This window comes from Lactuca sativa, chromosome 7 (assembly GCF_002870075.4).
Source record: "Lactuca sativa cultivar Salinas chromosome 7, Lsat_Salinas_v11, whole genome shotgun sequence".
Classification (NCBI taxonomy): domain Eukaryota; kingdom Viridiplantae; phylum Streptophyta; class Magnoliopsida; order Asterales; family Asteraceae; genus Lactuca; species Lactuca sativa.
Window position 1 is genome coordinate 44,854,758 of NC_056629.2, and position 22,441 is coordinate 44,877,198.

The following is a 22,441-nucleotide window of genomic DNA, read 5'->3' on the forward strand; positions in this document are numbered from 1 at the left end:
TATATATATATATATATATATACACACACACACACACACACCAAATCAAACTTATGTTTTAAAACAGCTAGGGATGTAACAATCATATATAAAAAGCAATGTTCAGGATTCATACAAACGCTAACCTTAAATGTCAAAATATCTTCGAACTCCAAGCTAGGGCCTTCTAACACTATATAAAAATAAGTTAGGCAATAAATTACATAGTGAGAATCCTCGGTGTAGACTAAATTAAAAACATACCATACTTATAACATATAATCAACCTCAAATCCAAGAACAACAACTTAGCAGGTTAAAAGTGGTTAGCTAAATAAGATTAACGATGAACTTAAACACAACAATCAATTTAGATTGGCGATGGTTAGCCAACTCAAATCAATGAGATCAATCTCATATTTTCCATGGTTAACTAGGACTTGTGCATGAATAATTGTATTTCAAGCCCTCTCGACTAATAATTAGATGCTCTGTCACAAAACCTGTAACGACCCAAATTTCTCATCCAAAAATTTTCTTTTTAAATCAATACTTTAGAAAACGATCGTAATTAAAACACTGTTTGGTCAAACCATTTCATAACATACATCGTGTCTGAAAACCGCAACATGAAAACAATCAACTATCAGAGTGCAAAATCCCATAATGACTCATGGTGCGAAAAACAAGGTGCGTGTATGATGTGCCGCAACCGCGCCAGCTTCTTCACCCTTGAAGAAGAGGTACCTGAAAAAAAACTGTAAACCGGAAGCACGAAGTTTGGTGAGTTACCTCATAATACTTCATACCATACATACAATGAACAGCTAGGAGATACAGGCCTCGCCCACACTCATGAAGATACGGGCCTCGCCCACCCTCCGCTAGCTGGGAGATACGGGCCTCGCCTACACTCCGCTATCTGAGAGATACAGGCCTCGCCCACACTCTGCTATCTGAGAGATACAGGCCTCGCCCACACTCCACTATCAGAGAGATACGGGCCTCGCCCACACTCAGCTACTAAACCATAACATACAAGAATCACACAGACAACGAGTATAAACAATTCTATCATACTGGCATATATCATAATCAAACTCAACCATGAGATAAGGGCTCTGCCCACACTCTGACACTAACATATCGTCTATACGGGCCGGCCTTGGTGCCTTAGACACGTTACTACTGGAAGGAAACTCACCTCGAAAAGTAGCTACCGAACGTTTGATTGCTAGACGTCTGGCTGCTGCATCGGTAATTCTTTGGCTACAAATCCATAACATAGATTAGCCACTCATAAATACCCTTAGGTCAATTGACTGACCCACCCCTGGTCCAAGGTCAACTCCTTGGTCAAAGTCAACTTCCAGTTAACTGGACTCACCGAGTCATGGCACAGACTCGCCGAGTGCTTCTCCTACTAACCTGGTCCTACTCGCCAAGTCCCTCTTCCCACTCACTGAGTCACCCTTAACTCACTACTCGGGACTATAGAACCGACTTGTGATCCAATTCGCCGAGTCCACGAACAACTCGTCGAGTCCCCACGAGCAGATCTCCTACTCGCTTCCAAGCCCTCATCAGAGCATCCCTTAAGAGGATTTGGGGTTCTGGGACTATTGCTACACGTTAAATTGCTAGTTCCGCATGTAGATACGAAGGGTTGGACCTTCAACACTTAAACCCCTCTTACTCAGTGACAGCTCATATGACTCGCCGAGTTGTTCATCCAACTCGCCGAGTCTAAGACCATCTTCATAGAACTCGCCGAGTTCCACTTTGGGACTCGCCGAGTCCCTTCGACCCTCTTCCCATACAGACCAAATCTGAGACATGCAACGCTTCTAAACCATAGATCTATGCTCCTAGGGCATGCTTATCACGTAAAGTTGCAAACTTTACGTGCATGCATGGCCTTATAAGCTCAAGAAGGCAAATCCAAGCTCTTTAAGAGGTCATACACTCAATAGGGATCTCAATAACCCCAACCACAGAGACTTTACACTTCTAAGATGTCCATAAGGTCCCAATCTGAAGTGCTTTCAGAACATAGAGCATAAATACATGGAGTTTGAGGTTTTAGGGCTTGAAAACCACTAATTTGGGACAAAAAGGGGATCTAATGAACTAGTGATCAAGGTAAGAACTTTTCTACCTGAATGGAAGCTTCTCACATTGTAGATTTCGGATCTTCCTCCCCTCCTTGCACACTTCAACCTCTTCCTTTTTCTTCTAAGCTCCAAACCTTCTTCACAAAGCCAAAATCACTCTCAAGAACAATATGGGGGCTAGGGTTTCTCTCTACAGCTCTCTGGAAGTGTTAGGGACAAAGGAGGCCAAGTTAGAGCGTTTAAATAGGGTGTAAACACCCGGATTAGGGGTTTTGCCCAAACAGGGTCTACCTGCCGAGTCTGGGGACCGACTCGCCGAGTCTAAAGTTCAGACCCCGCGTCTTATCCCGCTCATACTCGGCGAGTTGGTCCTTCAAATTGCCGAGTCCAAGGCAAAAATGCACAATTTTAAAATATTAATCACAAGAAGTACGTACCAGGAACCAAGTGCTACAAATCTCCCCCACTTATTTTAGACTTCGTCCTCGAAGTCTGATGCTCGATCCTGAAACAGCTCGGGGTAGTGCTCCATCATCTCTTCCACCGGCTCCCAAGTCCATTCCAATCCCTTCCGGTGCTGCCATTGCACCTTCACGAGTTCCACCCTCTTGTTCCTTAGATCCTTCGACTTCCTGTCGAGGATTGCCACAGGCCGCTCGATGTAATTCAGGCTGCCATCGACCTTAATATCCTCCAAATGCACCACTGCCGAGTCGTCTACCAAACACTTCCGCAACTGAGAGATGTGGAAAGTGTTGTGGATCTGGCTGAGTTCGGCTGGCAGATCCAGCCTATACACCACCTTGCCCACCCAGGTTACAACCCTGAATGGCCCGATGTACCTTGGGCCCAACTTGCCTCGCTTCCTGAATCGGATGACGCCTTTCCATGGCGACACCTTCAAGAGAACCATATCCCCAACTTCGAATTCCAAGTCTGAACGGCGCTGTCGGCATAACTTTTCTGCCGACTCTGAGCAGTCCAAAGCCTGCTCCGGACCTGCTGGATCTTCTCTGTCGTCTGGAGCACCACTTCGGTGCTTGCCATGACCCTCTGGCCAACCTCTCCCCAACATATCGGGGTCCTTCACCTCCTCCCTTACAACATCTCGAAGGGAGGACGATCGATGCTCGCATGATAGCTATTATTATATGAGAACTCCGCCAACGGGAGGTAGGTATCCCAACTACCTCCGAAATCCAAAACACATGCCCACAACATATCCTCTAACGTTTGGATGGTCCGCTCGCTCTGACCATCCATCTGCGGGTGAAAAGTGGTGCTGAAATGCAGACCAGTACCCAACTTGTCGTGAAACTTCTTCCAAAACCTGGAAGTAAAATGCACATCTCTGTCTGAAATCACTGATACCGGCACCCCGTGCCGCACCACTATCTCCCTGATATAGATGTCGGCCAACTTCTTGGCCGAGATGCTCTCCTGAATCGGGATAAAATGGGCGCTCTTGGTCAATTGATCCACGATGACCCATATAGAATCCACTCCTCGCGCGGTCCTGGGTAGCTTCGTGATAAAATCCATCGTAATATCTTCCCATTTCCACAACGGGATATCCAACGGTTGCATCTTGTCGTGCGGTCTCTGATGCTCGGCCTTGACCTTCCTGCAGGTCAAGCACCGCTCGATGTACCAAGCCACATCCTGCTTCATGCAGGGACACCAATAGTCAAAACGAAGATCCCTATACATCTTCGTCACCTCGGGATGAATGGAGAATCGAGATTTGTGTGCCTCTCCATCAAGACCTGACGCACGTCTCTGAGGTATGGCACCCACACCCTGCGGTGTAACGTCAATAATCCCCTGTTATCATAGTCGAAGGAGGAAAACTGACCCACTATGCGCTCACTCTTCCGATGTTCTTCCTTCATGGCCTCCTGCCGGGACTCCCGAATCCACTCCAAAAGCGGAGTCACCACTGTCATCCGCATGCAAATATCCCTGATCGGCGCCGCATTGCGGCTAAGCACATCGGCCACCACATTGGCCTTCCCCGGGTGGTAAAGGATCTCACAATCATAATCCTTCAGCACATCGAGCCACCGACGCTGCCTCATGTTCAGATTCGGTTGATCCATGAGGTACCTCAAACTCTTGTGGTCCATGTAAATGGTACACCGAACCCCATAGAGGTAATGTCGCCAAATCTTGAGGGCGAAGACCACCACCCCCAACTCTAAATCGTGCGTCGGGTAGTTCACCTCGTGAGGCTTCAGTTGCCTCGAAGCGTAGGCAATGACATGACCCCTCTGCATCAGTACCACGCCCAACCTTGAAATGGACGCGTCACAATATACCACAAATCCTCTACACCCTCTGGCAGGGCTAAGATTGGCGCTTCGCACAATCTCTGTCTCAGAACCTCGAATGCTGCCTGCTGCTCAGGCCCCCATCGAAAAACCACAACTTTATTAGTCAACCGTGTCAGGGGTACGGCTATCTTGGAGAAGTCCTGAATGAATCTCCGATAGTAGCCCGCTAATCCCAGGAAACTCCGAATCTCAAATGGAGACTTCGGAACCTGCCACCTCATCACGCCTCAACCTTGGCCGGATCCACCGAAATCCCATCCTGGTTGACAAGGTGCCCAAAAAACTGCACCTCGCGCAACCAGAACTCACACTTGGAGAACTTAGCATATAAGCTCTCCCTCCTTAGGGTCTCCAACACCTCTCGTAGATGCCCCTCGTGTTCCTCCTGTGTCTTGGAATAAACCAAGATGTCATCAATGAAAACTATCATAGACCAGTCCAGCATCGGTCTGCACACGCGGTTCATGAGGTCCATGAACGCGGCAGGGGCATTGGTGAGCCCAAACGGCATCACCACAAACTCATAATGGCCATAGCGCGTCCGAAATGTGGTCCTCTGCACATCCTCCTCTTTGACCCTCATATGATGATAGCTCGAATGCAAATCGATCTTGGAGAACCATGATGCTCCCTGTAACTGGTCAAAGAGGTCATCAATCCTCAGGAGGGGGTAACGGTTCTTCACCGTTACCTTATTCAGTTCCCGATAGTCTATACACATCCGATGCGACCCGTCCTTCTTCTTCAAAAACAAAATCGGGGCTCCCCAGGGTGAACTGCTCGGTCTAATGAATCCTTTATCTAACAGCTCCTGCAGCTGTGTAGACAACTCCTGCATCTCGGGAGGAGCCAACCGGTACGGTGCCTTGGCTATCGGAGCCGCACCAGGGACTAGGTCGATCCTGAACTCTACCTGTCGCTCTGGAGGTATTCCTGGAAGCTCCTCGGGGAATACATCAGCGTAGTCTTGTACCACCGGAACCTCGCTCACCATCACCTTACCCGCCTCCCGGGTGTCCATAACATACACGACATATCCCGCGCAACCTTGCTGAAGGTAGCGCCTAGCTCTCGCTGCTGAACACACTGCGGGTCCACGTTGTGGCCTCTCACCGTGGATCACCAACTCTCCCTCACTTAGGGTCCTGATCCGCACCAGCTGCTGTGCGCAATCTATCACCATCCTATTAGGGCTCAACCAATCCATGCCTATAATCACCTTGTTCCTACGCAACGGAATGGGAACCAAATCCACCAAGTAGCGCTCCTCAAACAACCTTAGAACACAATCCCTGAACACTGCTGATGCTCACACCGATCGATCATCAGCAATCTCCACCTCTAAAGGGCAATCCAACGTGCCCGAAGACTCAGGAAACTTCTTGCTAAGCGCAAGAAAAACAAATAATCGGGTAGCCCTCGAATCAAACAACACCTGAACTGGGATACCGTTCACATGGAATGATCCTAAACAGAGCACATACATATAGCATATCAAAATTACAGCAGCATAACATAAAGCATAAATAAAAAAAAAAATCATACCTGTCACCACATCGGGCGTGGCGTGTGCCTCCTCTGTAGATAGCTAAAAGGCCCGGCTAATCACCACTGGAGCCTCTAACTTGCTCTGCCGGCCTTCTATGATCCTCAGAGTCGCTGGAGCTGGCGCCTTCACTGGCGCTAATGCTGCGGTCAACTGGGGGCAATTGGCCCTCTTGTGGCCCCTCTGGTTGCAGTGGAAACACAGCAACTCAGATGTCTGAACAACCGAGACAGGGGCAGTACAATCCCTGCTAAAGTTCCCCGTCTTGCCGCACTTGTAGCACGATCCCAATCTACATGTTCCCTCATGCAACCTGCCGCATTTCCCGCAGCGGCCTGGCCCTCCTTGGCCTTTCATCCTACCATCTGATCCCTTGGGCTTCTTCCCTAAAGCCCCAACCACCTGCCCCGTCTCTGCCTTCCTCTTCCGAATATGCTCCAAATCAATCTCCCTTTCCCTCGCCCTGGCAATCATAGACTCCAGTGTAGGGCAAGCTGAAAAGCTAACATGCTCTCGGATGTCGGCCCGTAGCATGTCATGATAGCGGGTCCTCCTCATATCCTCATCTCCCGCATACTGGGTCACCAATAATGCCCTCTCTCGGAACTTGGCGGTGATCTCCACCACGGTCTCCGTAGTTTGTCTCATGTCTAAAAACTCCCTGGCCAGCTGCTGAAGCTCGACAGCCGGCGCAAACTCTGCCTTGAACCTGGTGACAAAGTCCGACTAGGTCATAGCCTCAACAGCCGAGGCTCCTAATGAGTTACCGACGGACTCCCACCAATCTCAAGCTCGGTCTCGTAAACATCCTGCTGCATATCTCACCTTGGACCCCTCGGGGCAGAAGCTGGTCAGCTGTGCGGACTCAATGTCTGCAATCCATCGTCTGGCAACAATGGGGTCTTTCGCCCCATGGAAATCCGGCGCACCACTGCCCCTGAAGTCCTTAAAGGACAGTATGCGAGATCCTGACTAGCCAGATGCCATGTCACTCCTGAACGCCCTGAGGCGGTCCTCCATCAGCTTAACTATCCCTTCCTTGATCGACCCGAAAATGATGGGGGTCGACTCAAGGATGCCTTTGGTGATCTCTGACGCGATGAACTCGCGTAGCCTCTCATCTACTGGCTTGGAACCTGATCCCGAACCCGATCCCTCTCCAGAACTGCCACCAGCTGGCCTCTGGCATAGTACCACCATTCTGCAATACACACAGGCAACCATTAGTGATACTGATACCTTTAAAGGGATCACATCTATTTCAAGTTCCCTGGTCTTGTCTCAGCCTTCCTTAGTTCGGGTACGGATCCTCTGCTTTCAGTAGTACGGGCCCATACTACCTTCCACATATATCCGTACATTCTTCAAGGACTGCCTCGACTCCACCAGATCCCTTTCTCTACTGCTATACTCGTCCTTGGTTTGCCCTAGGGAATCTCTGACTCCACCCTGCCCAGTCCTCAGCTGCTGAAGGCCTCCTTGTAATGTCCATTAGCCATTACCTGAATACCATCACGTGCAATGAGGCTCAGATAATCCTTCGAGTAACAGACTCGTCCCTACAACGGTTAGACTCAAACGAGAGCTGCGCAATAAGGCCAAATCCAGCACTCTAAGTTTATCCAACCTTGATCACATGTAATGTGATGTATTCACCTAATGACTAACTCTCATCACTCAGAGTCCCATAGAGCACATAGCAAGCAACATTCGGATGCAGGAGAACTACTCAAGCAAGTCTGTCCTCATAATGAGAAGCTGAACTAGCATACAATGCTAAGCTTATACTACCAGGCATAACCTAAACAGGCTATCCTACTACTGTGTACTCAATACTAGCATGCAACTCTCATAAGCTGAAGCACATAAAGCAGGCACATAAGGCATCACTCCTAGATCCTTAGTCCTATTCTAGCATGCTGTTCTACTGAAACTGATAAACGAAACATAAACTTGTATGAGTACTTTGGGGAATACTTACTTGAGCTCGGCCGGTCGCGAACATCACACACTTCGTTCTTTCTCAAAACTCTTTTCTTAATTTTTAGAAAACATTTCCTTTTTTCAAAATCTTTTAATCCCTCGATTTGAGTTCAGAAACCCCCGAGGGTGTGTCCGAATCCCTCAAACCAGGGCTCTGATACCAACTTGTAACGACCCAAATTTCTCGTCCAAAAATTTTCTTTTTAAATCAATACTTTAGAAAACTATTGTAATTAAAACACTGTCTGGTCAAACCATTTCATAACTTACATCGTGTCTGAAAACCGAAACATGAAAACAATCAACTATCAGAGTGCAAAATCCCAGAATGACTCATGGTGCGGAAAACAAGGTGCGTGTATGATATGCCGCTACCACGCCAGCTCCTTCCCCCTTGAAGAAGAGGTACCTGAAAACAAAACTGTAAACCGTAAGCACGAAGCTTAGTGAGTTCCCCCATACTACCTCACACCATACATACAATGAACAGCTAGGAGATACGGGCTTCGCCACACTCATAAAGATATGAGCCTCGCCCACCCTTCGCTAGCTGGGAGATACGGGCCTCGCCCACCCTCCGCTAGCTGGGAGATACGGGCCTCGCCCACACTCCGCTATCTGAGAAATACGGGCCTTGCCCACACTCCACTATCAGAGAGATACGGGCCTCGCCCACACTCAGCTACTAAACCATAACATAAAAGTGTCACAAACAACGAGTATAAACAATTCTATCATACTGGCATATATCATAATCAAACTCAACCATGAGATACGGGCTCTGCCCACACTCCGACACTAACATATCGTCTATACAGGCCGGCCTTGGTGCCTTAGACCCGTTACTACTGGAAGGAAACTCACCTCGAAAAGTAGCTACCGAAAGTCTGACTGCTAGACGTCTGGCTGCTGGACTGGTATTCCTCCGGCTACAAATCCATAACATAGATTAGCCACTCATAAATACCCTTAGGTCAATTGACTGACCCACCCCTGGTCCAAGGTCAACTCCTTGGTGAAAGTCAACTTCCATTTGACTGGACTCGCCGAGTCGTGGCACAGACTCGCCAAGTCCTTCTCCTACTAACCCGGTCCTACTTGCCAAGTCCCTCTTCCCACTCACTGAGTCACCCTTAACTCACTACTCGGGACTATAGAATCGACTCTTGATCCGACTCGCCGAGTCCAAGAACAACTCGCCGAGTCCCCACGAGCAGATCTCCTACTCGCTTCCAAATCCTCAACAGAGCATCCCTTAAGAGGATTTGGGGTTCTGGGACTATTGCTACACGTTAAATTGCTAATTCCGCATGCAGATACGAAGGGTTGGACCTTCAACACTTAAACCCCTCTTACTCAGTGACAGTTCATATGAGTCGTCGAGTTTGAAGAACAACTCGTCGAGTTCCAGGCAATCTTCATAGGACTCGCCGAGTTGTTCATCCAACTTGCCGAGTCTAAGACCATCTTCATAGAACTCGCCGAGTTCCACTTTGGGACTCGCCGAGTCCCTTCGACCCTCTTCCCATACAGACCAAATCTGAGACATGCAACACTTCTAAACCATAGATCTATGCTCCTAGGGCATGCTTATCACGTAAAGTTGCAAACTTTACGTGCATGCATGGCCTTATAAGCTCAAGAAGGCAAATCAAATCTCTTTAAGAGGTCATACACTCAATAGGGACCTCAATAACTCCAACCACAGAGACTTTACATTTCTAAGATGTCTATAAGGTCCCAATCTGAAGTCCTTTCAGAACATAGAGCATAAATACATGGAGTTTGAGGTTTTAGGGCTTGAAAAACACTAATTTGGGACAAAAAGGGGATCTAATAAACTAGTGATCAAGGTAAGAACTTTTCTACCTGAATGGAAGCTTCTCACAGTGCAGATTCCGGATCTACCTCCCCTCCTTACACACTTCAACCTCTTCCTTCTTCTTCTAAGCTCCAAACCTTCTTTACAAAGCCAAAATCACTCTCAAGAACAATATGTGGGCTAGGGTTTCTCTCTACATCTCTCTAGAAGTGTTAGGGACAAAGGAGGCCAAGTTAGAGCGTTTAAATAGGGTGCAAACACCCGAATTAGGGGTTTTGCCCAAACAGGGTCTACTCGCCGAGTCCGAGGACCGACTCGCCGAGTCCAAAGTTCAGACACCGCGTCTTATCCCACTCCTACTCGGCGAGTTGGTCCTTTAACTCGCCGAGTCCAAGGCAAAAATGCACTATTTTAAAATATTAATCACAAGGAGTACGTAACAGGAACCAGGTGCTACAAAAACACCACACAAGGGGTAGATATACATACATATACCTACACATAAACACATACCATACATACATACATACATACATACATACATACATATCCATATAGTCACATGTGCACACTTATATACTCAAATACATATACATACATACATACATATATATATATATATATATGTACATATACATATGCATACATATATATATATATATATATACACATACCCTATACTCACATGTTGATACACACAATACATGTATATACATACATATTGCAATGCCATGTTTTTTACTCAATTTAGGTCAATCAATCACATAATCATCACATGCCGTGCTTTAACAACACACATTGCATATCATCACAATCATGATAAATTCGTCGCTATGATAATTATTAATTATTGTCTATGTTGCTGTCCAATCACATTGACTTCTATCAGTGCCAGCGTCTCATCTACATTTTTCAAAACCTTTTCAAACTTTAAAATTCTATAGTTTAAACAAAATCATTTCTAATATTTGTAACATCCCAAAAATAAAGATCAAAATTTTCATTTTAATTATAATAAAACCCATCAACCCAAATTTGTTTATAAAACCATTCAAGAAAATCAGAGCATGCCAATCAACCAACTCAAAATTCCATTTTACCCTTGAATGTTTAATACATGTATTCAAGCATCCAAATTTCAGATCTAAGTCTAAATGAATGTCCTAATCCATAATGTTCTTAACTTGGAGCCTTTTCCTAGCTCAAAAGGACCCAACACTCAATTTTGACCATTAAGACCCATAATAAGAGCCCTAAATTATACATGGATCAAAACAAGACGTTAAGGTAACATTTTTATGAACAAGGGACCTTATATAAGCCAATATCTAACATCCCACTCTTCTGGAGTAGCCCATACTCCCAAGCATGGCTTGAAGGACCCAAAAGTACACAAATGAAGCGCTACAATAGATCTAGCATAAGGAAGCATTCAGTTAGGAGCTTTATAACTCAAATAGCTTGCAAAGTTGATGAAGATCTTGGATCTTCAAGCTTCAAGTCCACCAAAGCTTCCACCACCAAGCTTCATGCCCTTCAAGGGTAACAAAACACCAAAAAAATCACACAATGGCTCACAAATATTCAATGAAGATTAGCGTTTCGTTCTTAGGGTTTAGAGAGATGGAGGTTGGTCATAAGAAACCCCAAAGACAACTTAAGGTGTTTAAATAGGGACACAAACCCTAATCTTAGGGTTTAAAGAGATGGAGACCAACTCAGCGAGTTAGCACTGTGAGTGGAAACCCTAATCTTTTGGGTTTATGTCCTATTTAAAGGGCCTTAAGCCCGCCTCACTAGCCACCCAACTCCCCTGTGTGAAACCCTAATCGATCAGATTGATTTGTGAGTGAAAGAGAGATAGAGGTTAAATTGAGTGGTTTTGTTCATTCTTGGAAGGAGATTTGGAGAGTTTGGCGTGGTAGATCAGGGAGGGGCTGTAGATCCAGAGTTCTTCAGTGATTAGCTTCAGTGCAAAGGTAAAAAGCTTCTATCTTGAGCTTTCCTTTGTGAGATATTAGTTTAGGGAGGTTTTGAGGGATTTCTGCCATCCATCCTTGACAACAAGTTACTGGAGCATATCATGAGGTTGAAACCTCAAATCTGGATTGTAAAAGGAATTGAGAGCCCAAAGATCCGAGATTTATTGAGCTAGAGTCTAGTTTTTGTGCATCTAACCCTTGTTGGAGTTTGTATTGGCATTATGAGTCTAATATGTCATGTATGAACATAAAGCTTGCAGCTGTACATGACATTCGAGCCTTAGGAGGCTAGATCTAGAGTTTAGGGTTGTAGATCTGAGTTAAAATATATGAATGAGGAAATAGACTGACCGGAGGGTTCTACTGAGACACATTGACCGGAGGGTCTTATTTGAGTATAACCATGAAAGGCTAATGAGATGTGTGTGGTATTTTGGGGAACTCACTAAGCTTTGTGTTTACCGTGTTATGTGTTATGTGTTTTAGGTACTTCTCATGATCATGTGAAGACACCGACTTGATTGTACACACACGAGCTGGAGATATGTTTTGGAGGATCCTGGATTGTGTTTTAACAATTTATGAACATGTTTTTTTTTTTTTTTTTTTTTTTTGATAACTTGATATTTGGGGGGTTTTATGATTGTGTTAATGAAATTAATTTGATTTTTAAATGAAAATTTTGTTTGGAAATTTACGGTGTTACACCCAACAAATAATGGGCCCAACCCACTCATACAAATGGGCCCAACCCTACATGCATGACAATGTGCCCGACCCAACACATCAATGCAAGAGTCGGCCCACTCATGTAAATGGGCTAACCCTAAGTTCAAGGTAGAGATGTTTAAATATGGAAGAAACCCTAAAGAATCATGGACTTGGTCAGAACAGTTGCCACGTCGTGGCAGCCTAATGTCATACTGTGGCGATTAAACAAGTTACACATTACTTTATTCGATGCCACGCCATGGGCATCCTTGCGCCACGTCGTGGCATAGAATTTTTCCCAAAACTCCATCTTTAGCCCCTGATAAATATAAAGTTAAGCCAGGAACACGGGTGTTACACAAGGGAGGTTAGAAAACTAAACCCTAATCATTTAATCTCATTAATTTCGACATTGGGGTTTTACTAATACTAATATAATTTTAATAAACCTGATATTAATAAAAACATATATTATGCTACGCCTAATACTAAAAAATCTAATTAAAATAAATCTAATAAAAAAATATAACAATAATAATCAAAATAATAGTAATAATGATTATTATATTTACATTAATAATAATATGATATAATTATAATTAATTAATTATATTTATATTAATAATAATATAAAATAGTAGTAATAATAATAGTATTTTAAAAATGTTGGAAGGCAAAAAAAAAAAAAAAAAAAAAAAAAAAGGAGGAGGGAAAAGCAAAACAAAAGATGGGAAAAGTTTTCAGATTCCCACTATATATGTTTCCTACCAAAATTACAACAAAATAATATATTTAAATATTAATTAATATTTTGTTGGAAAATACACTTTTCCTACGAAATATCTAGGGTATCTACTTTTGTCGGTAATCCGCAGGAAGTTTGTTGGATTCCAATTTTGTCGCAAGTTTATAGGAAATTAGATGAATATTTCTTACAAATTAATCCGAAGGAAATATTTTGAAGCTAACACCAATTTTTCTAGTAGTGCCATGAGCAACTTAAATTATTTGGGCTAAGATGCATTTAACATGTTTTGGCATTGATGGATCTATTGATGATGACGATAGCCAGGAATTGGAATTGGAAGTATTCGTGCATGATGATGATTTTTGGAAGTTGTTGGAGGACCAAGTCAATCTAGATAGACACGTTCATAAACTGGTTTCATATATGGCATATTGGTGCTATTTACTATAGATTCTAAACATTTATGTTGCTTAAATGAGAATTTGAAGTGTTTTTATAATATATATTTATTTTTCAAGATGTCTTGATATTTTTTGAGGATCGTAATATGAGGTTATAAGAAATATGAAGATAACATCAAATTTTATTTATGAAAAAACATGAGAGAAAGAGCATGCGGCTCTTACAGGTTTATGATGGGTTTTTAGAAATTTGGTATTATACAAAAAGCTACACTCACATATGCCTAAGGAACTGTTGAAGAGGTAATTTGTCAATCTTTGCAGCAAGTATGAAATCGTTCTCCGTGAGTCCCCCTAAAACAAGCATCATTTGTGTCATTTCTGCTTTGTTAGTAGGCATTTACAAAACAAAACGCAACTCGTGTATGTTGTGCCACCTTTTGGGTCGGACAAAAATAATAATTCGTCTGATATTGATATTAAGTCTAGTCTCACTCAAAGTCAAATGCATGTTTAAATGCTATATTTTCTTATGCCAAGTCATGTCCTTTCTTTTGGGTTTATTTCCCTTCTTTAAAAGAGAAAATTTGAGAATTGAGGTCAAGCTAAGTTATTTGTACGGATTTGGAAGCCATTACAAATTAATGAAATACAAAATTGTTAAAACAAGAAGCAATTCTTACCACAAGCATGTGTGCATAGCTCGATTGTTATGTTGAGAGAATCAACGAGATGAAGATCTGGATGATGGTCTGCATTTAGACAACATTAGAGTCGGTCAACGTCACATATAAATATAATCCAATTACTAAACCAAAAAAAAAAAACCCAAAGAGAGATAGAGAGACCTTCTGCATGAGCCAAGTTTGCAACAACCTTAAAAAACTCCAATCCTTGAAGGAAAGTTTTCACTTTCCATTTCCTACGCAACTTCATTACACCATGATCATCACTTACCCACTCCCATTTGGGCACCTAAATCACAAGTATTAATTCATTTCCATTTTCAGAACTCATATCAACAACTTGACATCATTCATGTTTTTCTTTTTTATTGCATATTATCTTGTAGATGGTGTTATGATTTTTCTCGCTTAACGATATTAATATATGTATCATAACCAATATTGGATTTTTGTAAAATATATCAAGCAAAGTAAAAAAAGATAATCGAACCTATGGTCTACTAGTGTTTAGATTATAACCTTATTGAAGAAGTTGTGTAGTCCGTGCTCTTTCCAGTAAATCTATTTTGTAATTTGTGAAGAATAAAAATGAATTTCTAACGAAGAAATTGTGTATTCCGTGTTCTTCCAGTAAATCTATTTTGTAATTTGCAAAAAATAAAAATGAATTTCTAAAGGGTGTTTATGAAACCACTTTATCAACTTAATTGGGAAAAACTTGAAATACTCCAACTAACTATCCCTAATGTCTCTTAGATTTAGTTTTTGTTTTTTTGTTTTTTTTTTTGTTTGTTTTTTTTTTTTTTTTTTTTTGTTGACGCTAGGTCATTAAACAAATTCTTTTAGTTCTGATACATGACCCATTGTTCTGTTATATCTAGTAAACTGTAATAGGAATATTAGATGTGAAAAACACTTCAATCCATTAATAGAAACTTTAAATTGTTTTGTTATCTCTAAAACTTATTTTCTAGTCCAACGGTATTATGTGTTGTTCTTTCTTTTTAAAGAGGTAGAGTTGTAGAGAGTTCAAGTCCTTTCGTGGACATACATAGAATTAAAGAGTAATTCAGAGATAATTATATTCGCCATTCAAAAAAAATCTACAAATTTCAAGAGGATAAAATGATATAAAAGACATTTCAACCCTTTACTAATGATACTTGACCTATACTTGTTATCTCTATTAGATTGTAATACGAATATTATATACGACAAATAAAACATAGAAAATAGGATACTATCAATTAGTTATTACTGATAATAAACGACAAATGTAAGTAATAATTTTATAAAAATCACATAATATAAAATAAAAAGTAATAAACGTTTAATACATTTATTTGTGTCCACTCGTGACAATTGATTAAATATTTAATTATAATTTATTTTAGCCAATTAGTGAGATAAAAAGACATAAAAAAATACAGTTTATTTGCTCCTACTCATGGCAATTTATTTAAATATTTCAGCATGATTTATTTCAATCTGTTACATAATCATAATTAATGAATAATAAAATATGGATAAGAATATACTCAATTTAATAACTAATAATAATAAAAAAAATATAAGTAATAATTGTAAAAATAGCATATAATGGTTTTAAAAACAAACAAAATAAAACATTTTCTTTATGATGGACCTTAAACAGTTAGATGTACAAAAAAAAACTAATAACCAAAATGGACCTTAACTATTAAATATGCTATAGCCCATCATAGGGACCTAATTGGAGCAAATTTCTTATTTTTGTATAACAACCTAACATGGACACAAAAGAATTCTATGTAATATAGGACAAATAATATAGTAAGTAGAGTATTTTAACTTTTTTTTCTTTTTCATTCTAATTTTGTTTTTGTAAAATGTAGTAATGTAAAAAAACCCCATAGGACCGCGGTAATATATATGTTTAGTGTAATGTTTAAGGTTAAACGAAAAAAAGCTAGTGAAAAATAAGGTAAATAAAGTCAAATAAGGAATTCGGGAAAACAAGGGTAATATTGAAATTTGAGGGTGAGGAAACGCTAGAATCCGGGGTCGGAGCCGGGGAAACAAACGAATTTGAAAGCTATTGTCAAATACCCTTTTTTTTTTTTTTTTTTTTTAAATTTGTTTACATTGTATGATAAAAACAAAAAAAATTAAAATATTATAACATAAATTTGGTTTAACAAATGTAAATGACTGCGCGTATGTGAAAAAAAAAGCAAAAATCAATATTTTTAGCAAAATTTTCGATAAAGTCTAAATATTATAGGCTAGATTACGGTTTAATAAATATTATAAGATAAATTTCCCTTCTTTTATGTTAAACCATACCTGGAGTCTAAACCTATTGGTAGTTTCCTCCCTCATGGGGCTCAAATCCTTCTTGTCACATGGCACACATTTCTTAAGTAACAAATCTGAAATTTCACACACAATGCACAATAAATTAGCAGAGACGTCACACCTGATGTGCAAGATGTGAAATATATTCCTAGATAATGAAATTTAACTTTTTTGTGACACATTTGAGTCATCAAAAATTACAATAATTGGTTGAGTGACTTGGTTCAATTGTATCAATATCACCGATTAAAACCATTTGTTTGTTGGCGTCCTCAAAAATGTATGCTGTAATACATTACAAAATGACAAGTTTGATCATGCAATCTGAGAGATAGTTTTAGAGATATATTTGCAACTAAAGCATCATATTATACATTATTATTGGAAAAACAGACATTAAAACTCCAATTTGAAATTAAATCTCAGTAAGACGTTTGAGTGTTGTTTCCAGACGGATTATTACTCTTTTACAGAAGATTAAACAAAAGCAATCAATGCATCTTCTACACCGAAATCAAAACCTTAAAAAAAAGTAGATGAAGAAGGAAAAGAATATGAAGAAATTGAAGGAATTTACCTTCCATGAGGTCCGACAATGCTTAGAGGCGATGGTTCTAGTTGAATGTGAAGGAAATGGCGATCAAAATATGAAACAAAAACCACAAGAGCAAGAGCACCCTGTGTTATATGCAAAAATGCATACGTAATCGAAAGGATGAAGAAGAAGACAAGCATAGAGAATAGATGTACATCTGTCATTAAAGGAAGTTGCCACCGAAGAGTAGAGTTGGTGACACGTTGTCTTGCTGCACTTCTATACGGACAACACTGCATATAGTATCTAATAGGAATATAGAATATATTATATAGGGTAAACTACACGAATGACCCTTGTAGTTTGGAGTAATCTGTGAGTTTTGTATTTAATTTTGTTTTTTAACTCGTACAGTCCTCAATTTATGTTTTTGTTGAGTTTTTGTCCCCTAAAAGGAGTCTTTTACCCCTTTTTATTTCTTTTTACCATTATTATTATTATTTTTTTGGAACGGCAGAATATTTTATTAAAAAACTAGCAAAATGATGATACTTAACTTATAAGTTTATATATGTTGTTATTTATTACGTAGTTGGAAAGTTTTCGTGCAATGTTCAAGGAGACATGTAAGGAGGAACTCTATGCGTTTTTTTTCATTCGGGGAAACCACCAAGTGATGATCAAGGAGGAAACGATGAGAACGAAGATGATGGTTCGTCACATTAGTTTGTGTTTTGTACATTAGACTTGTTGTGACATAAGTTTATAACACTTTTATTGTTTATTTCGGTTTTTGTATGAATTATTGCACCTTGGTACTTACTTTATTGCACCTTGGTACTTACTTGGATTTTGTTATGTAATTTCTTTTTCTGCATTTAATGTTTTCGTGTTTTCTACATTTAATGTTGTTAAATATTGTTTTTTTGCACCTGAAAATGGCCGAGATATATATATATATATATATATATATATATATATATATATATATATATATATATATATATATATATATATATATATATATATATATATATATATTACCGGCGACACATAATATTACCGGTGATATAGGTATTACCAGAGCGACAGTGGGTATTGCTAATGGGTATTGCCGACGACTCTGTTATTAGCGGCGGCAATTACCTTTAGCAACGACATATTTGAGCGATAGCAACGGGACAGTACCGACGACTTTTTAGTGGCAATATGTCGCCGCTATTACTTTTACCGGTAACAATGTTAAGTTTTAGCAAAGATTTTTGTCGCAGCTAGTGTCTTGTTTTCTTGTAGTGTTATATCTAGAATTAATTAATAGTTTTAGGAGTAGATTAATATATGTCGCCGCCGTATCAAGAAAAAGAAAAAAAATCATTTTGAAGCTTTTAATCAAAGGAGTACATAAGTGGGTGAGCATATTGTCAGTTTGTCACTATAACTTCCTATATATGTGTGCTTATATTTAAAATCTCACATAATTATTGTGCATACATGATAGGATCTTAAAACATAAAGCCTACGTACGAGTGGCAGATCTGGACCACTAATTATCAACAACACAACTATTTCACAATGTTTCTCGATCTCAGGCTTCTTTATTATGAAAATGGTATCATTTCAAACAGCTAGCATGCTGCATGCCACAGATTAATTATCTCGGCCAGCCTCACTCTGCAGGAGTAAGAATGACACTGATAGAGTCGAGCAAATACCCATGTTTTCCATGGAATCCAACAATTATACTTTTAATGACCAACACAGAAAAAGTTGCCCCCTCCTCCATTCCGTATGGCCCATAGGATTCTATGTCTGTCTTGAAAGACAATGATGTAATCACTGTGTTGTTTGAAACTTTTTCGATAGTTCCACTAATCCCAATCAGTGGCGGATCCATGGCGGATCCAGAACGAAAACTAACTGGGGTCCATTATTCATTAAAAATATATAATAGTATAAAATTCTAAAAATTTTAAAAATATTGGATTTTTTAATAAAAACAAATGTCTATATGAGCTATTTAGTGTAAAAGTGGGTGCCAAGAGGGGGCTTTTTGTAAAAATAAGAATATTTTTTTAATATTAATTATGGTGGGACCCACGTTTTAAGTGGGGTCCATGCACCCCACTAAATTGGTCTGCATCCGCTACTGATCCCAATGTTTTCACCCTCACACAAAGCAAATTGAATATCCAAATATGTCATAATTGAATGCTATATGATAAAATAAGAATATAACTTCTACACATGAATACGTAACAAATGTTACTCAAGCTCACCGCATGTAGTAAGCCACCATCGCCACCATATATTTCAGAATCGTCTTCAAGACCCTCCTTATCCATTTAGTTGAAGCTAATGGAATCTAATGCTTCTCCACTTCGGATGGATATATCGACAATCCTACCCTCTGGTTTGAATATCCAGGGAGTATCCCCACCTTCACCTCCCCAAGGTCCAATTACTATATCAGTAGTGGCCGTGGCCTGCATATGGATCAAAAATTAAAAAATTACTGAAAAGTGAAGAAATGAAGAACTACACGTTGTAATCTTAATCCAAGCATTTCTACATCTGGATAATTAATACTCAATATATGGTGAGAGTCTACCATTTCCCTCTAAATATACTTTCAAACGAATGAAGTTGTACATCAAGCTCCAACCCATGCATGGCTATATATAACCATGACCTTGGGGTTGTAAAGGAAATTAATAAAGGTCAAAACTCTAGTATTTTTTCATATATTTTTCATTTTGTTTTGTTTTCATAAGACTTAGACTAAATTTACAACACAATTAACTAGATTGTTGGTAAGAGCATCCATAACGCATGTTTCAATGGGAAAGTTGAATGAAGGGATTTGTTTAATTGGCATTGAATGGATTAAACTCTATAATTGTGAGATGTCATATTGACATTTAAGGATATGATATGGAGTTCAATGGTGATTGAACTCTTCAATGAAAAAAAAAAGGAAACCTTTTAACTATTAATCGTATATTCCATTTAACTCTATTGAGTTTAATGCATTGTAGGAAAATTAATATAGAGTTGTATAGTAAGTAAATCGATGATGTATCAATTCATTAAACTCTTATAAGTTTAATGGATTGTGAATGCCCATTTTTAGGAAGCATCCTTATTTTACTGCTAATTCTAATTTTTTTTCCATAAAATAAAATAGCCCGTCATTAGAAAAAAAAATTCTTCCCAACATTGATAAAAATCCCATGGTGGCAAATGTTATAAAATGTTAAGTTGATATAATTAAGACGGCATGAATTAGGCACATTTCATGTGCATCTCGGAATTTGGAATGCATGCAATTAGTGGAAAACATTTCTCATGCCTAGATCGATGTATATATGCACCACTGTTTGACAAGCAAAGCTTGGTAAGAACATCACTCGACCTCATTTAGAAATACATAACACTGCCACGTCGTGTCACCTCGTGGTATATTGTCTTGCTTCTCCATGACGATACTACGTAATAATGCATGCGTATACCATACCAGATCCTTTGGTGTTTGGGCTCTCCCCAATTATGTGGGATCCTGATAGTTGGCGACTGAAATCCTATGACCTATAACAAACTCCTCGGGTTGAAACTTTAGGCATGTTCCATTGATCGTTGGTGTTGGACAATTTCCATGGCTCTTACTTGATGGAAAACGGGCAGGTGAGACATGACTCAATGACCGTTTTGTTGATTTTGAAGCCTTGTGCCAAAAATAAATATGGGCCTTCTAAATAGAATATATATATATATATATATATATATATATATATATATATATATATATATATATATATATATATATATATATATATATATATATATATATATATATATATATATATATAAATATGAAAGTTTTTTTGTCACATGTCTTTTTCTTCTTCATTTAGACATATGATATTTTCTAAAATTTTTAAATTTTCTAATTTCCACTTGTCATTTTATTGTATTTTTCATTTTATTAAATTAAAATTTCACATTTAATATGTAAGGTAATATATGTAATATATTTATTAGAAAGAGTTTATATATGTAATGTATTCAATACATTAAGGTCTCATTAATTTTAATAATTCAAAAATTTTCTCATTTTTCTTATAAATTCAAACTTTTCAAATTGTTAAAATTTTATATTTAATTTTTTTAAAATAAACTCATGTAATACATAGGTCTCACACCTAATATATATATATATATATATATATATATATATATATATATATATATATATATATATATATATATATATAGGGTTATGATCAAATGTGGATCATAAATATTGTGTGAATGTGTGATTAAATCTTAACCACTAGATTAAAAAAATAAATGGTTGTGATTTTAATGTACATGTTATTAATATAGGCTAGCATATGTTGTATACTTAGACTTAATTAATTGAAACGCCAAATACTAAATTTTGTAAAAAGAGAGAATTGAGATTTGTTTACATTTTAGGAAACTAAATAAAATTAATTAATAAAAATTAAACCAAATATACTATCTTATTGGATACATTTATAATAAATCGGACTTTTTAAGAATACGACTTCATTCAGTAAATATGAACTTGTATTTTGATTCTTTCATTCTTAAATAAGTTTGATTATTTCATTCATAAAGAATACGATTGCATTTAGTAGTTTTTTAATTCATTCATTCTTGAAGAATACTATTTGTTGAGAAGTAATATTCTTAAAAAATACATCGAAATTCTGCAAAATTATTGTATGAATGTATGACCATATTTGGTCAATTAGATTAAAAGAATGAGTGGTTAGGATGAATAATGACATGATGGTAATTAACTATAAAAATATTTTTTTTATATATTAAAACAACCAATACAGGTAAATTGGACATTTTGTTTAATACTAATTAGGAAAATGCATATATAATGGATACAAACCAAATTCTGCAAAATTTTCAAATCAAAATTTAAAAATACAAATTATATTTTTGAAAATTAACCTTTCTAATCTAAATTAATATTTTGGTATTCTGCATGATGTTCTTCAAATAGTAGCTTCAATTATGCATTTTATCCTTTAAGAATCACTCTCTTTTTAACGTTTTATTCTTCAAGAAAAAGTTTTTATTCTGCATTTCATTGTTATGTGTTCCATTCAATAATTACTTTCCATTTAGGGTTCCATTCAAATGCATGAACAACAAAAAAATTCTTTGATAAGAATATTATATCTATTGTCAGATTCTGTAAGATTGTGAAGAAAAATATTATAAAT

At 38.6% G+C, this 22,441-nt stretch overlaps 1 protein-coding gene and 1 long non-coding RNA gene across 2 annotated transcripts; both read right to left on the reverse strand.

The window, feature by feature from the left end:
- Positions 1–13,783: 13,783 nt before the first annotated feature.
- On the reverse strand, positions 13,784–17,361 carry LOC111891009 (pterin-4-alpha-carbinolamine dehydratase 2, mitochondrial). The gene is made up of 5 exons (XM_023887093.2): positions 17,220–17,361; positions 16,631–16,716; positions 14,468–14,594; positions 14,303–14,371; positions 13,784–13,973 (listed from the first exon to the last, which is right to left on the reverse strand). The coding sequence occupies exons 1-5, from the start codon at positions 17,224–17,226 to the stop codon at positions 13,894–13,896; spliced, it is 369 nt and encodes a 122-aa protein (XP_023742861.1). The 5' UTR covers positions 17,227–17,361; the 3' UTR covers positions 13,784–13,893.
- Positions 17,362–18,534: 1,173 nt separating this feature from the next.
- LOC122194996 (uncharacterized) lies at positions 18,535–19,820 on the reverse strand. Its single transcript, XR_006184904.2, has 2 exons — positions 19,786–19,820; positions 18,535–19,660 (listed from the first exon to the last, which is right to left on the reverse strand). It is a non-coding gene; the product is annotated as an uncharacterized LOC122194996 (long non-coding RNA).
- Between the last annotated feature and the right edge of the window lie 2,621 nt (positions 19,821–22,441).